General features: G+C 60.7%; 1 protein-coding gene across 1 annotated transcript; it reads left to right on the forward strand.

Moving 5' to 3' along the window:
• The first annotated feature begins 505 nt into the window (after positions 1-505).
• On the forward strand, positions 506-15718 carry KCNC3 (potassium voltage-gated channel subfamily C member 3). Its single transcript, XM_043598453.1, is given in 6 exon segments — positions 506-2217; positions 6403-7513; positions 8984-9175; positions 9428-9447; positions 9449-9554; positions 13496-15718. Coding segments are annotated over 6 exon segments (2451 nt in total). The 5' UTR covers positions 506-1332; the 3' UTR covers positions 13633-15718.
• The last annotated feature ends 579 nt before the right edge of the window (positions 15719-16297 follow it).

A 16297-nucleotide genomic window follows, 5' to 3' on the forward strand; every position in this document is an offset into this window, starting at 1 on the left:
TATTTCTCATTGGCCCCGCTTATTTCCTCAGCCTAGCCAGTTTCCCGGCGCTTAGGTTTCTCCCCTCCGCCGCCCTTAAGGCTCTCTCTTCACCTGTCCTCATCCATCCCTTGGTTCTGCAGTCTGCAGTCCGCTGTTATCTAGACTTGGTCCCTTTTACATCACCAGTTAGAAGTTCTTGCAGCGCCCTCCAAAGCCCTGCTGACCCTCACGCCGCTCTCCCAGGTTCTCTGAGCCCAGACTCCCCGTTCCAGGTCCTATTCTTCCATCCAGCCCAGTAATTTTGTACTCTGCAGGTCTCACCTTTCCCGTAGCGTCCCCATACCCGTTCTGTACTCTCTTAGCCCTGCCCCAACCCCGCCTAGGCTGGTTGCTTTCAAGCCTCTTAGAGCCCCAGTACTCCCCTAGTCTCGTCTTCCCACAGTCCATTCAAGACGGTTTCTACCATTTGTAGATCCCACCCACCTTCCTCGGTCTCATCCATCCATCCTGACACTCCTTTTCCCGGCCCAGCCCTGTCTGACCAGGCCAAGCTTGCAACCCCGGCCCGACCCCTTCCTCGCTTCGTTCCCTTTCTTAGTCCTAGGCAGACGCTCTCAGGTTTCTAGGCCTCGCTTATATCCTCTCCTGCTCACTGGGTCTCAGTCCCTATTCCTCCTTTCTGTCCAGCCTAGTGCCATTTCGCGCGAAAGTACGGTCTATTCTTCATTTCCAGTTCCCGCCCCTCGTTCAGTCTCGCCCCCTCACTACCCAGCCCAATTAGGACTGTTTCTAACTTTCCTAGGCCCTGCCTCTTCTTAAGATCCGCCCTGCCCCGACAAAGCAAAGTTAGGGGTCCAACCCGGCTGTCTCCATCTGCCCCTCCCCACAGGCTCCAGGTTGCCGGCTCTTTAGATCCTTTCTCTGTCCAATCAGGACCGTCTCCCCCATGCCAGTCAGAAGTCTTTAAGTAGTTTGGACTTGTCCACTTCCTCTGCTCCGCCCACTCCTTTCTTCAGTTCAATCAGATCTCTTTCTCATATCTAGTCCCATCCCCTCAGTTAGCTGCCCGTCCTGCCCATTTGGCACCTCGCTCGGACCTCCCCTTCTCTCGGAAAGACCCAATCGGTGTGTTTCACCTGCAGCCCCGCCCCGAGCAGCTAGGCTGTGTGGAGTCCCTGTCCTTCCCCCTGCCTCAGCCCCGCCCTAGCGTCCCCAGACCAATCAGCTCTGTTCCGCCCCCACCGAGGCCCCGCCCCCTCCACCCGTCGCTTCTTCCACCCAATCACGTCTGCTTCTCCTCCTGCAGCCCCGCCCCCGACGCCCCGCCCCTTCAGCCCCGCCCCCCGTCCAATGCTGAGCTCAGTCTGCGTCTCGTCCTTCCGCGGGCGCCAGGGGGCCAGCAAGCAGCAGCCGGCGCCACCGCCGCAGCCGCCCGAGTCCCCGCCGCCGCTGCCCCCGCCGCCGTCACCGCCGCCGCTGCAGCAACAGCAGTTTGCGCAGCCCGGCTCCGCCGCGTCCCCGGCGGGCCCCCCGGCACCCCGCGGGCCCGGGGGCCGGCGCGCCGAGCCATGCCCCGGGCTGCCGGCGGCGGCCATGGGGCGGCACGGCGGCGGCGGTGGCGACAGCGGCAAGATCGTGATCAACGTGGGCGGCGTGCGCCATGAGACGTACCGCTCGACGCTGCGCACCCTGCCGGGGACGCGGCTGGCCGGCCTGACGGAGCCGGAGGCGGCGGCGCGCTTCGACTACGATCCCGGCGCCGACGAGTTCTTCTTTGACCGGCACCCGGGAGTCTTCGCCTACGTGCTCAACTACTACCGCACAGGCAAGCTGCACTGTCCGGCTGACGTGTGCGGGCCTCTTTTCGAGGAGGAGCTCGGCTTCTGGGGCATCGACGAGACCGACGTGGAGGCCTGCTGCTGGATGACCTACCGGCAGCACCGCGACGCCGAAGAGGCGCTCGACTCCTTTGAGGCTCCGGACCCTGCGGGCGCAGCCAACGCCGCCAACGCCGCTGGCGCCCACGACGCGGGTCTGGACGACGAGGCGGGCGCGGGCGGCGGCGGCCTGGACGGCGCGGGCGGCGAGCTCAAGCGCCTTTGCTTCCAGGACGCGGGCGGCGGCGCCGGGGGGCCGCCAGGGGGCGCGGGCGGCGCAGGCGGCACGTGGTGGCGCCGCTGGCAGCCCCGCGTGTGGGCGCTCTTCGAGGACCCCTACTCGTCGCGGGCCGCCAGGGTGAGCGTGCTCTCGGAGCCCCCCTCCCTCCTCCTTCTCCTGGAGATCCCAGCCTCTTGTGAATGCCCCATCCTAACCCTTAGAATCCCTTGGCCCATCCCAGCCCCTCCTGGTCTTCCTGGTCTCTGGGCTCCCCAGTGTCTTAGAAGCCTGTTTCCCCAAACCTGAGTCTCCTGTACTTTTCTGAACACACCCCCATCTCCTGACCATCCCCAGATCCTCAGAAGACGTTTCCGCAACCTTCAGAATCCTCCAGATCCCTCCAAACCCCACCCTGCTTCCCTAGGCTCCCCAAGACTCTTAGAAACTTCCTCCCCGAGTATGAATTTCCTGGGCTTCTGTGAACAACCTCACCCCTCCTTTCCTGGACTTCTCTGAGACCCTCAAAAGATTTTTCTCCAGCCCCGAGTCTTCTGAGCCCCTGCAAATCCTTTTTCACCTCTTTTGGCCACCCCAGAGACTCCAGAAGACCCTTCCGCAGCCCTGAGTTTCTTGGACCATCCCCAGACCCTCCGAAGACCTCCCTCCTTAGCCTTCAGTGTCCCAGACCCTGTGAACACTGCTCCTGGCTTCCCCTGCCCCCTGCAGTTCCTCTGAAGCCCTCTCTCCAGCCCTCAGTCCCTCAAGTTCTACAACACCTCCCTGATTCTTTCTCCCTTTGCCCCTCTCCCCGCACCTCCTCCTCTCTCCAAGTTTGAGTGTTCTGGCTATTTTTGAACCCTATTTCTGCCTCCGAAGTCTTAGAGGACTCCTCCGCCTTCATCTCAGAGCCTCCTAGACCCCTGTGAATCTCCAAACCACTTGCTCTGGCTAGGACACTTTCCCCCTCCCTCTTACTGCAACACTGAGCCTTGGGGAGTCTTCCTTTCTGGGACCCTCCAGTCCTCTGTGTTCACATATCTTCCTGCATCCTCCCCGCCAACTCCCATCCCAAGGACTTTCCCTATAAAGCTCCAGACTTCCCCCAAGCCTTTCACACTCCTCCTCAGTGTCTCCAGAAGAGCCTTGAGCCCCCATAGTATGTCTTTCCTCTCCAGAAGCTCCCATATGCCTTCTTCAGCCACAGATTCTCCCAGCTTCTTTTCCCTTCCACAGCCCACTCTTTATCTCTGGGATCCCCCATCCAGAGCCTCCTGGCCCTTTCCCAAGTCAGTCAACTGACTTTTCCTCCTGCTCCAGAACTTTACCGAACCTGTCTTTGGGACTCCCCCACAAGTTAGCAACCCCAAACCTCCTTCTCAAAATAGCTCCCACTTCTTTCCACCCTGCCTTGGTATCTTTCCACTGGTCCCTACCCCAGCCCTGCTCACTCCCCCATTCCCAAGCTCCCTGCCCCACCATCTAAAGCCCAGGACTGGGCCCCTCTGCTCCCCTACCCCCAAAGTGAGCCAAAGAGCCCACACTCCAGCCTTATCTCCCTTGAAATGCCAGATTTCCCCCAAAGCTCCCTTCATCTTCCCCCCAAAACTTTCCTTAAACATCTATAACTTCCCAGATACCGTCCCCCTTGGTTCTCCCTTGAACCTCTTCCTCCTACTAACTTCCTCCCTGTGTTGGAGGGGGGGGGGTAGTTCAAAATGGGGGAGGATTGGAAAGAGGGGCAAAGAGGAGCAACTCCGCCCCCCCCCCCCAGCCTCCCTGGGACCCAAACACCCAGAGGAACGGTCCGGCCCCCTCCCCCCACCGTGCCGTGTCCTGGGCCGGGAAGGACGCGGAGCCGCAGTGCCGCATTCGCGCCAGGGGAGGGAGCGAAGGGGGGGGGGGAACCCGGAGGCACCGCATAAAGTTTGGTCCTGAGAAGCGCTGAGTTGGCGAGATTTGGGGTTGGGTGGGGGTAGGTGAGGAGGAAGAGGTTCCGAAGGGACTTGGCCCTAAATGATCCCTCAGGCCTCTGAGTGGCTTCCTCCCCCATGGCCTGGGGCGCCCTTCCCTCGTGAACCCATTGAAGGGTGCTGAAGTGAGACTAGGGGTCCGGGACAGGTACGGGGTGGGGGTGGGGGTGGTCACTCACTCCACAAATGGTTCTTGAGTGTAGGCGTGCCAAGCACTTTCCAGACTATTAGTGAGATCGCTTGAGAGAGTTGGGAGCGGAGGCCAATGCAAAGTGGAGGGTACGGCCCTACCTCATCCTCGCTCCCCTCCCCGTAATTTCTCCTTTCCTTCTTACAGGGACTCCATGCCCTCCTACCCCTTCTGCTTTTGAACCACCTCGGGGCAAGGGGTTAAACCAGTCCCGGCGCTGTCCAGCCTCTACAGCTGCGCACTGCGGCGGGTGCCCACCCTCCCCTCCTTGCCCTGGGAGGGAAAGAGTTAAACTCCTGGCCCTCGGTCTCCCGACGTGAAGCGGCGGCACTGCGGCTGCGCCCCTCTTGCTCTGCTCCGGCCCCTAAGGGGTTAAGACCGCTCTCGGCCGCGGCGGCTGCGCACTGCGGCGGGGGAGCTGGCCGCGGTGCTGGCCGCCGCGCGCCCCGCCCCCTGGCCCGGCCGGCCCGCCCCCACTGCGGTGCCGCAGCCTGCGCCGCGCACCCGGCTCGGAGGGGGCGGGGGAGCATCGGGCATGCGCTCTGCGGCGGCCTCTGGCCTCTTAAACCACTGCGGAGAACCGAGGAGGGGGGCGGGGCAGAGAGGGCCAAGTTTGACCCCAGCCCACCTCAAGGTCCCGGGCCCTTCTGCGGCACCCTCTGGCTTGCCTCTCTGCTCTGCACTTCAGATTAAAGTTAAGCCCTCCCAATCCCGGACCCCGCCCCCTCAGCCCTGTGGAGGAAGGGGAGTTGCTGAGGGACCCTGCTGCTCTCCAGTCCACCCCAAAGTCTAGGGTCCTCTCTTCAGTCTGACCCTGAGCCCCCTTTTCTTCTTGAGTCCCTGATTAAAAGTCAAGCGACCCAGGCCCTCCTCCTCTGCGCATCTGACTAAAGCCCTCTCTTTGCCCTAACACCCATCCCCTTCTCTCTCCAAGGTACTAACCTCACTCTTCTCTCTGCGTGTTTGATAAAGCCCACAGTCATCTCCAGGGGCCTGCTTCGTCGTCCCCTTCCTTCTCTAAGATCTTGCCTGCACCCCTTCGGCTCCTCAAGGTTTTCTTCAAAATCCACACCAATGCGTGCAGGACTCGAGTCCTCCCCATCTTGAAATGACCCATGTGCCCCCCACCCCTGGACTTCTGGCTAAAGCCTCATCACCTTTCTGGCCCTAGCTCCACCATCTCCCATCTCCCCCCACGTTCAGGCCCCTGACCCTCCCTTTCTCTCCAGAGCCTTAAACTCCAACCCTCCTTGCCTCTGTCCTTTTCTCTTTTTGCACACTTGACCCTTCGCTTCTTCCCCCATTTATGGCCCTAACACCCCTCGGTGGTTCCATCCCTTTGCTGTCCTCTCTGGACGCCCAGCTTTCTCCCTTCTCTGGGTCCCGGGCATTGTGACCAAGGTCCTTAAACCCTGGCTTCTCTCTGAGGCATCGACCTTGCGCCCCACTAACTGATGCCTCCATACCCTAGCAGGAGCTCACATTTTCTTGCTGAGTTCCAGGTACTGGGCCAAGCACTGTTTCTGGAGCCAGGACTTTTGTATACTCATCTAATGTAATCCTCAATAATCCTGTGAAAAACCTGAGGTGTAGAAAGCTTAATCTCCTTGCCCAAATTAGGCCATGGAAACGCTGGCTCCAAATGCAGGCTTTCATAACTTTCGTTAACTGTTTTGGGATTCTGCCTCCCTGCCCGCTTTCTCCACTTCCCCTTCCCTTGGCTCCAAGCTGAGCTCCAAAGCCTCTGATACCCCGAGGGTGAGTGATCTTAGTCTCCCCGCCACTCCCCTCCCATCGCAGAATCCTTGGACCCTGCTGGGGAGTCCTCAGATGGGACACCGGGTGTGGGGAAGTGGTCTGGGAGACAGAGTAAAGGACCAGAAATGGCCGTTTCCGCGAGAACAGTTGGTTGCCCGTCTGCCACCACTGCTGGGGCCAGCTCCTATCCCAAGCCGGGGAGAGCTGCCTCTGATCCTTTCCCTCCCCCCTTTTCAAGCTTTACAGGGAAGAGCAGGCTGTGATGGAGGTGTGGGGTGGGGACTCCTGGATTTCCCCGGAGGTGGGGCTGGGGAGGGGCGGCCACTGGGAGGGTCTCCTAGAGGTGGCTGGCTGACCAGATGCCTGGGTCACCTTTTGCCCTCTCTCTCCTGCCCTGCCTCGCAGTATGTGGCCTTCGCCTCCCTCTTCTTCATTCTCATCTCCATAACCACCTTCTGCCTGGAGACCCACGAAGGCTTCATCCACATCAGCAACAAGACGGTGACGCAGGCCTCCCCCATCCCGGGGGCTCCACCGGAGAACATCACCAACGTGGAGGTGGAGACGGAGCCCTTCCTGACGTACGTGGAGGGCGTGTGCGTGGTCTGGTTCACCTTCGAGTTCCTCATGCGCATCACCTTCTGCCCGGACAAGGTGGAATTTCTCAAGAGCAGCCTCAACATCATCGACTGCGTGGCCATCTTGCCCTTCTATCTCGAGGTGGGCCTCTCGGGCCTCAGCTCCAAGGCTGCCAAAGACGTGCTGGGCTTCCTGCGGGTCGTCCGCTTCGTCCGAATCCTGCGCATCTTCAAGCTCACGCGCCATTTTGTGGGGCTGCGCGTGCTGGGCCACACGCTCCGCGCCAGCACCAACGAGTTCCTGCTGCTCATCATCTTCCTGGCGCTGGGCGTGCTCATCTTCGCCACCATGATCTACTACGCGGAGCGCATCGGCGCCGACCCCGACGACATCCTGGGCTCCAACCACACCTACTTCAAGAACATCCCCATCGGCTTCTGGTGGGCCGTGGTCACCATGACGACCCTGGGCTACGGAGACATGTACCCCAAGACGTGGTCGGGGATGCTGGTCGGGGCACTGTGTGCCCTGGCGGGGGTGCTCACCATCGCCATGCCCGTGCCCGTCATCGTCAACAACTTTGGCATGTACTATTCGCTGGCCATGGCCAAACAGAAGCTGCCCAAGAAGAAGAACAAACACATCCCCCGGCCCCCGCAGCCCGGCTCCCCCAACTACTGCAAGCCCGACCCCCCTCCCCCGCCGCCCCCGCACCACCCCCACCACGGCAGCGGCGGTATCAGTCCTCCGCCACCCATCACCCCGCCCTCCGTGGGGGTGACTGTGGCCGGGGCCTACCCAGCGGGCCCCCACACGCACCCCGGGCTGCTCAGGGGAGGCGCGGGGGGGCTCGGGATCATGGGGCTGCCTCCTCTGCCGGCCCCCGGGGAGCCTTGCCCGTTGGCTCAGGAGGAAGTAATTGAGATCAACCGCGCAGGTGAGCAGGGGTGCATGAGGGGCAGACGGGGGTGGGGGGAGGAGACCACTGCTTCGGTTAAGAGAGGGGGCGGTCACTACAGAGGGGAGAGAGAAAAGCGAACAGCTACTGCTGAGGTCAACAAAGAGGCACGGAAACAGACGGATTCTGTGTGAAAGAGACGGTCTGGGGGAGAGCCAGACTCGCGGCCAGGACATTTGGGGGGGACCAGGGAGGCAGAGCGATCGGCCTACCGGGAGGGGGGACTCGGGCACAGGCACAGAGACGGTCTAACATGTGAATCACCAGCCGACCGGAGACACGGCGTCTGAGTCTTCGGTGGTGATGCGGGGAAAAGAGCCCGAAAGCGACAGAAAGCAAGCAGTTGGCCCCGAGAGTAGGAGAGACAGAGAGAGAGAGGACAGAGGCGGAGGGCCAGTGGTAGAGAGTTCAGGTTCTAATGACAGCGAGGCCAAGAGAGGAGACAAGACTCAAAGACCAAGAAGTAGGTAGAGGCCAGGAAGACAGGCCCAGAGGGCGGGCCGGCCGTGTGACAGTGACTCGGGACCCAGGGCCCTTGGCTCCGGCTCAGTCCGAGAGACGCACAAGAGAGGCCAAATGAAGAGGTGAAGGGAAGGAGATGAGGGAGAAGAAAGTTGACCCGGTATGTCCCTCCCCCTAGGGGAGTCTGTGTCTCTGAAGGTTGGGGGCCAAGGTCCTGTGGTCCTGAGCAGGGAGAAGCCGGTGGGCCCCACCCCCATGACTTAAGTAGGTCAAGAAAGGGAGCTGGGCCGCCCGGCCCTCATCTGGCTCCCTCGGCCGCTGACCCAGTTTCACACCAATTAAAAATAGCTCAAGTCAGAGCCTGGGGGACCCCCACCTCCCGCCCTCCCTCCTCTGTCACCTTCCCAACCCTTCCCCGCTGTGCCCTTCCCAGCACCCAACACCCTCCCTAAACAGCTACCTCCCAGCCCCCTGAGGCCCCCCAGCCGTCCCTCCAAACCTACCCCAACCCATCTACCCGACCAACCCAACACCGCACCCCAGTACCACCCTACTCGGTTCACTTCAGCCGACCGCCCACCCGGCACTCTACCCCAGCCTCCTTCCAGGCACCCAGCTCGCTTCCCAACCACCCTCCAGATGCCCAGCACCCCACCCAGTCCTGCCCTTCCCAGCACCCAACACCTGGCCCGAGCAACACCTCCCGCCACACAGCACCCTCCATCCACACCAACTCCTGACCGCCCTTCCGCATCCCTGCTGTCCTTCCCGGCACTCAACACCTCCCCCCACCCCGTGACCTGTCCCCTAAACCCACCAGCCACACGCGCCAGCACCCAGCTTCCGGCCTGCCCCTCCTGTCCCTTCCTTGAGACACCCTGCCCCTCAGTCGTCTACTTCCAGCACCCTCCTTGCTAATGGCACCCCCACCCTGAGTTCCTGCACCTCACTCTCTCCTTTGTGTCTCTGTCTGTCCCTCCGGCGCAGATCCCCGCCCCAATGGGGACCCTGCAGCAGCTGCGCTTGCCCACGAGGACTGCCCAGCCATCGACCAGCCCGCCATGTCCCCGGAAGACAAGAGCCCCATCACCCCTGGCAGCCGTGGCCGCTATAGCCGGGACCGAGCCTGCTTCCTCCTCACCGACTACGCTCCTTCCCCTGATGGCTCCATCCGGAAAGGTGAGGTGCCCTCCACTGGCCCCCTGGAGCCCTCCCTCTCGCTCTCTCTCTCTCTCCCTCCCTCAGGGGAGGGAGGGAGATGGGGGAGGAGGTGCTGGACTTCCCTTCCCCCATCCCCTGGCCCCAAATTCCCTTCCTCCCAGATCCCCCGCCCCCCAAGTTTCCTCACCACTGACCCTTCACCTGTCTTTATTCCATCTCCATTTCCCCCCACCCCACCCCGGACCCTCTGGCCTCTTCCCCCACCCCCAGCCACCGGTGCTCCCCCACTGCCCCCCCCAGACTGGCGTAAGCCAGGCCCCCCAAGCTTCTTGCCCGACCTCAACGCCAACGCCGCAGCCTGGATATCCCCCTAGCGGACGAACCCCTTCCCCCCGGGGTAAGTAGTCCCCACCCTTTGATCCCCACCTTCTTCCTGACTAACCCCTCTGAGAACATGCATCCCCCACTGACCGAGACTCCTGTCCCCTCACTGTGAACAGCTCCATCCAATTAACCAGCAGCCACGACACTGACCCCACACCCACCCGCCCAGGACTTGCCCTGCCCCTCACTAACCCCCCAGAACTAACCCGACCCTCCCCACCGTGTGCCTGACCTCCCTCCCCTGCCCTCACGACTGACCCCCATCCTCACCCCCATTCACATCTCTCTCCCTGCCTCCCCCCCCTCCCTGGGTTTTTTATTCAATTGAGAAAATGGGGTACACACCCAGGACACTTTGGGGTGCAAGATGGGATGGGGAAGACTCAGCCGCTCGTCCAGTCGCTTGTGAATTGGCCAGCGCTTACCAAGGACCTGTGTGTCACCTGCGTGTCACCTGCGTGGTGCTAGGCACAGGGAATCAACAGGGAAGAACCCCCCCCCCCCCCCCACCACACCGCCCAAGGAGCTCCCAGTTTGCTGGGAGAGTCAGACACTGACCTAGAAAGCCACTATTTGGGGTGATATATGCGCAAGGGGAGGTACCACAGGGACACGCAGTAAGAGGAACTCGCACGCTCCCCAGGACAGGATGAAAGTAACGGGGAAGGCTTCCCGAAGGAACTGAGGTCTGGAGGTGTCCTGACCTCAAGTGCAGAAGTGATCCCAAGGGACATAGTGACCACAGGGACTGGGCCAAACAGTGCGGAGGAGACTGGGGACTGGCAGGTAGACGTGAGGTAGGAAAGCAGGCCTGGGCTGAACCTTGTTTAGGGACCTTGTTTAGGGACCCTGGTGGGGGGGGGGGCGGGCAGGTCAGCGCCTGGGCTGTGTGGGGCATGGACAGGAGACTGGAGGTCAGGAGGCCCGGGGAGCAGGCTGGGATGAGGGTGCGAGGGGATGCAGAGGAAGGGACAAGGCAGAGGGAGTTAGGGATCAGGGACAGACCGGGAGGGACAGGGCTGGGAACTGGCACTGGCGAGACAGAGAGTAGCTGAGTAATTCAACAAACATAACCAAGCACTTATCACACGCCAGGAATTTAACAGGATTCTGTAATCTTCACTGCACCCCTAGCTAACACACAGCTCGCTTCCTTCCTCCCTCCCTTCCTCCCTTCGGCAACTAATCACTGAGGGCACAGTTCCAGGCACTGGAACTTTGGCGATTCACAAAGCATGACTCTGCCATCACAGTTGACACTCTAGAGCACGGATTGGCACGCTACGGCCCCTGGGCCAAACCTGCCAGCAGGCTGTTTTGTAAATAAAGCTCTACTGGAGCACAGCCACTGTCATGCTACAACAGTAGAGTGGAATAGTTGTCACGGAGAACGTGTGGCCCGCAGAGCCGAACATATGTAGCGATCGGCCCTTTACAGGAAAAGCTTGCCACCCCCTGATCAGAGGAAGCAGAAAAGCAACCCAACAGATGGACAAAAGGACATGATGATTACTCTGGCCACTTCAGATAAGGGGGTCTGCAAAGGCCTTTTTGAGGTGACGTGAACCCTGAAAGGTAAAAAGGGCCAGCCGGCGGAACAGCAGGTGCAAGGGTCCTGCGGTCCTGAGGTGGGATGAGCTTGATTTGTTAAAGGTGTAGCAAGGAGGGAGGTGTGGCTGGAACTGAGCAGCTCAGGGGAGAGGGGTGCCAGACAGAGCCTGGGGTGGGGGTGGGGGTGGGGGGAAGGATCATGAGAGGTTTTTGTGGCCATGGCTAGAGGCTGGATTTGACCTTAAAGGTGACAGGGAGCTGCCTGAAGGAATTTGATCTATCACTTATTCCTTCAACAAACTTCTGTGGAATCTTCTTTAGAAATACACAGACACATCCTTAAAGAATCGAATCGCTACCTGCAGCTTAGGGAGGTGCTATAGTGGGACGTGGGGCCTCCAGGGACAGCCTTGGTTCACGGAAGTTCAGGGGGTGGGGCATGAGCAGACAGGAATGAGACCCCAGGCCTCTGGGCTCCGAGTCCAGAAGGGACAGTGGCCCTTCTCGTTCCACCCCCTAACTCCCCAATTCACCCTCCATTTTCATCTCATTATCCCCCCCCTTTCCCTGCTCCCACTTCACCCACCCCTCCCCCTGCTTGCGCCCAGGCCCTTTCCACCCTGTTTCCCACCACGAGGTCTGGATGGGCCCCCACGGAATTGAGGGGGGGTGGTATTTGGAAATGGGAGGGAGGGAGGGAGGGAGGGAGGTGTGGGGGCTGGGTGGGTTGGGGGAGGGGTCTCTGCTTCTCTTGCCTCTGATGCCAAAATCCATTCATTGAACTCAAATGATGGCCGGAGCTGATGGGGCTGACTGAACCCTCTGCCCCAACGACCTGGATCCCTCCCCACTCCTGCATTTCCAAGCTCCTTCCTCTCTCTCCATCCTTCCTGGGTGACCCACCGTCCCCTGTTGTCCCCCTCTTTTTCTCCCAGGACCCCCCCAATCCCCTACCTGTCCCATGACCCTACCCTTGTCCATCTTCCCGAATCACCTGAGCCCAACACCTAACACCTGTTTCCCCTTCCTCCCCAGCCCTCCCCCTCTTCCTTCTGTCATCTTCCCTCCCCCCACCCCTCCCCCCAGTCACCCCGGAAGCTCCTTCCATATTTGATGTCTTTGGCCGCCCCCATTTCACTGCTCCCCTCCCCCGGAAAACACCAGAGAGGAGGAAGAGATTCCGGCGTTTCTCCGTCCCCCCAACAGTGAGGCTGTGTTGGGGGGTTCCGCCTGACCACCCTCCCCCCGCCGTGACTCTGTGTATTTCTGTCCCCAGCTCTTGTCACCGCCTGAGACCTCGCAAGACCCTCGGTCCCCCCCTGCCCCTTCCCCCCAGGTTAGCAATTGGGAATGGCTGGGAGGGGGTGTTCCCAAGATACTGGGCTTCCAACCCCTGCCCCCCAGGCCCTCTGTCCTCTGGTCAAGACCCCCTCGCCCAGACAGACCCCTTGGCACTGACTGGGAACACACTAGAACTTCCCCCAGACACTGGCAGCACTCTGAGATCCTCCCGAGCTTTCCAGAAACCACACACACACACACACACACACACACACACACACTCCCCGGTCTTAGACCCTTTTGGCTCTCAGGCCTCTGTTAGACCTTCCCATCAGAAGGTTCCACGACCCTTTAAAGATACCTCATCACAACCTTCAGGTGAGCCTTGCCTCTCTCAGGTCCGCCCCCCCACGGGGGGGGGCACTGCCAGTTCACGCTCCTTTCTGCCTCTCACAGCCCCACCCACCTGCCTTTCCTCCTTTCTCCACCGCTAGGTCAGCCCCCACCGGAGCCCTCCCGAGCCCTCCCCACCGGCTGCTCCCACCACATGCATTCCACCGAGCTCCCTCCCCATGCCCGTGCTGCCCACCATCCGCCTTGCTGCCCCCCCCCAACCCTTTTGCCTCAGATAAGGGGGCCAACGGGGGTAGGGAGAGGGGAGGTGGGAGGGGCGGGCTGCGGTGGGGATGGGGTGGGGGAGGCTCGGTGGGCACCACCCTGCCTCCTAACCCTGAGTCTCTCCCCCCTCCCCATGTCTGAACCTTTCTCCTTGATTCCGACTGACTGTCCGATTTGTTCACTTTTCTCTCTCCATCTCCTTGGTCCGCCTCTGTCCATCTCTCTGCCTCTTGCCATCTGTTTTGTTATGTCTTGGTGTCTGACTGTCTGTCTCTTATCCCGTCTGTCTCCCTCGCCGTCTCTATCCCGGACTCTGTGCTTCCACCCTTTTTCTGTCTCCTTGCCTCTTCCCGTCCCTCTCTCTCTTTCTCCGGCTCCTATCCTTTCTGGCCGTTCCTCCCCCTGCTTCCCTGGCTCGGGGTCTGTCTGTTGGACCCTCCCTCCCCCTGCACCCCCACCTCCATGCTTCCTCCCCATGTTTCTGCCCCTCCCTCCCCCACCCAGGTTACGAGAAATCCCGCAGCCTGAGCAGCATCGCGGGCCTGAGCGGGGTGTCCCTGCGCCTCGCGCCCCTTGCCACTCCCCCTGGCTCTCCCAGGGCCGCCCGCCGCGCTCCCCCAACCCTGCCCTCCATCCTCTAACGCTCCCCTCCCCCCCGTGGGGGGACTGGGGGTGACAGGGAAGAAGGTCAAAGGAGCTGGGGGTGGGGGGTGGGGGAAAGGGTTTTTTTTAAAAATCAAAAAGTCATTAATAATATGCAACCGAGACGACGACGCCAGCAGACACCCCCGGACCCCTCACCCCCACCTGGGTCCCCAGGATGGAGGGGGAGGAGCCAAACTCCAGCCCCCACCCACCTCTCCCCCCTCCTCTCCCCCCAATAAAGCCTTCTCAGGTCTCCATGAGCCATAGGACATCCCGCTCCCATAAACTCCTGTAAATACGTCCAAATTATGCCATTTACATTTTGGGGCGCCTCTCCGCTAGTCTGCATGCCTCCCTCAACCCGGATCCCTCCTCCCCCCCTTCCAGCTCCACCTCAGCAATAAGCCGCCAGGGGCTGCATGCCACGCGATTGAGGGAAGGGGAAGTCTGGGAAGGGGGCGGGGCCTCAAGGGGGTCCGGCCGGCTTTGCAGCCGCGGGAGGGTCTCCTAGCCTCCTACCGTTCGCCCCAGGAGGACAGCCCATCACATTGATGTAAAGGGTAATACAGTAGCAACAATGTGAGGGAAGGAGGAACAGCCACCCAGGCCCCCAAACGAGCTGAGCTCAGAGGGCGAAAGCAGAGACCTGGGGAGTGGCCTGTGGACAGCTTCTCCCTCAGCCTTTAGGAAGATCCCTCTGGTGAACGTGACCCTTTCATCCCTCTCCATCCCCGCCACGGGGTCTGCTCGCCTCTATTCTTGCTGCATGGACCCAGACCTCCCATCTCGGAATTTCTGGGATGATCTGGCCCTAGCACACAAAATTCCCCAACGCCCCCTCCAGGTTACCAGGACACGAGACCTGCACCCACAGTTCCCGAGACCCACTCTGGCACCCCGCATCCCCTAAATCCCCACCGGGTCCTGGGACTTAACTTCTGCGTACAGATGCTGTCCCCCGCCCCACCCCACCCCACCCAATCCCTGGACCGCATCCCAACAGCTCAAACCTCCAAGACTTGACCCAGCCCTTCAGCTCACTTTCAGCCTTTGGGATGCTCCAGATCCTTCCCACACTTGGGCATTTCTTGGACACCCCCAAATCCTCAGGCCTTCCCCCCCACCCCTAGATAATCCCCAAATGTCTAACATCTGACATCCACCTCAGGTTCTCCTGATACTAGAATTTCCAAGATAGGCTCAACCTGTCTGCAATTCCAGGGAACCAGACCTCCCCCACCCCCAACCTTGGGCATCCCCTTTCGTATGCCTCGCCCTGCCTCTTCCAAGAGCCCCTTTCCTTAAATGGTGCCCAAAAGGGACCCTCTTCATGGACATCAGTGTTTCCCAGAGAGTTGTATTTGTACCCCTGGTGATGTGCTAAGGTTTTAGGCAGTGTAAGGACGCTTAATCTAAGAAGTTTTGTCTTTCCTGGCATGTTGTTCACAAGCCGGTAAGTCCAGATACTGCTGCTTGGCCCAGACACTGTTTATTCAAGGTAGAGTGTTTCCACTTAAAGCAGAGGCTGTGCCCGCGCGAAGGGACACTGGAATAGCAGAAGCTCGGGAAACGACATACCTTACCGGGGCTGGGATCCCAGCCCACCCTTCCCCGGCATTCCGCGTCCTGCCACGCTCGCGGGTGGAAAATCATTTCTCATACCCCATCCTGGCTCAAGGATGCGCTACCTCCCCCAAGCCCAGAGACCACACCGGTCCCAGAATCCTTAGAGGGGACCCCTCCCCTTTTGGAGCTGGAGGCCCACGGAACTAGCAACCTCCTTCCCTCTGCTCCCACGGCCTCAGGAACCCCCCCCCCCCACCTCACACCCATCCGAGGGTTGGGGGGTGTCACTGAGCGCGATTCTTGATGCAACGATTCCTATGCAAGGGGCATTTTGAGTCCCCCATCCTTCCCTCGGACCCTAAACCCTGGCGAATCAGGGGTGAGGGGTGGGGCAGGTTCTGGTGGGAGCGGGGTGGGGCGAGGCAAAGGGCTAGGGGCTCCAGACACCAGGGTATGGGGGTGGGGACTGATTATATTGCCAAAGGGTTTAACTTCTTTAAAAAAAACAAAAACAAACAAACAAAAAAAAAACCAGACCCCAGACTCCCCTGACCCTCACGGAAGCCGAACGGTGCGGGGAAAGGGGGTGAGGATCTTTTCCAAAGGGTACAGCCCTCTTCCCAACGTCTCCCCCTGCTCGCCAGTCTGCCACACGTACCCAGCTTTTTAGTTCAGCTTTTAAAAATAATCACAATCATAAACCTTTACAAAACGTGATTCACGTCCTTCACCCCAAGTCAAACAAACAGTGTGGGATTTGGGGAGGAAGAGAGAGCCAAAGGGACAACTTCTCAGTCCCGCTCCCCTTTTCTCCCCGGCCGCCAGGGTGCCTGCAACTACACGCATGCGCTGCATGACGCGCTCCCCACACGCATGTCGCGCCCCTCCAGCGCTCCGGGAACGCACGGACACGGGGCGAGGGGCGGGGCGATTGGGGAGGAACGAACGGCGGGGGTCTTCCTGAGTTCAGCGGCTCCTCCTCCCCATCACACACACACAGCAATAAGAGTCTCTCACTCCAACGTGGGCGGGGCGGGCCTGGCCTGTCGAGGCGGGAGGTGGGAGGAGTGGCCAGGGGGCGCTCTCAGGGATGGG

The sequence above is a fragment of the Prionailurus bengalensis genome, chromosome E2, assembly GCF_016509475.1.
Source record: "Prionailurus bengalensis isolate Pbe53 chromosome E2, Fcat_Pben_1.1_paternal_pri, whole genome shotgun sequence".
Taxonomy (NCBI): Eukaryota; Metazoa; Chordata; class Mammalia; order Carnivora; family Felidae; genus Prionailurus; species Prionailurus bengalensis.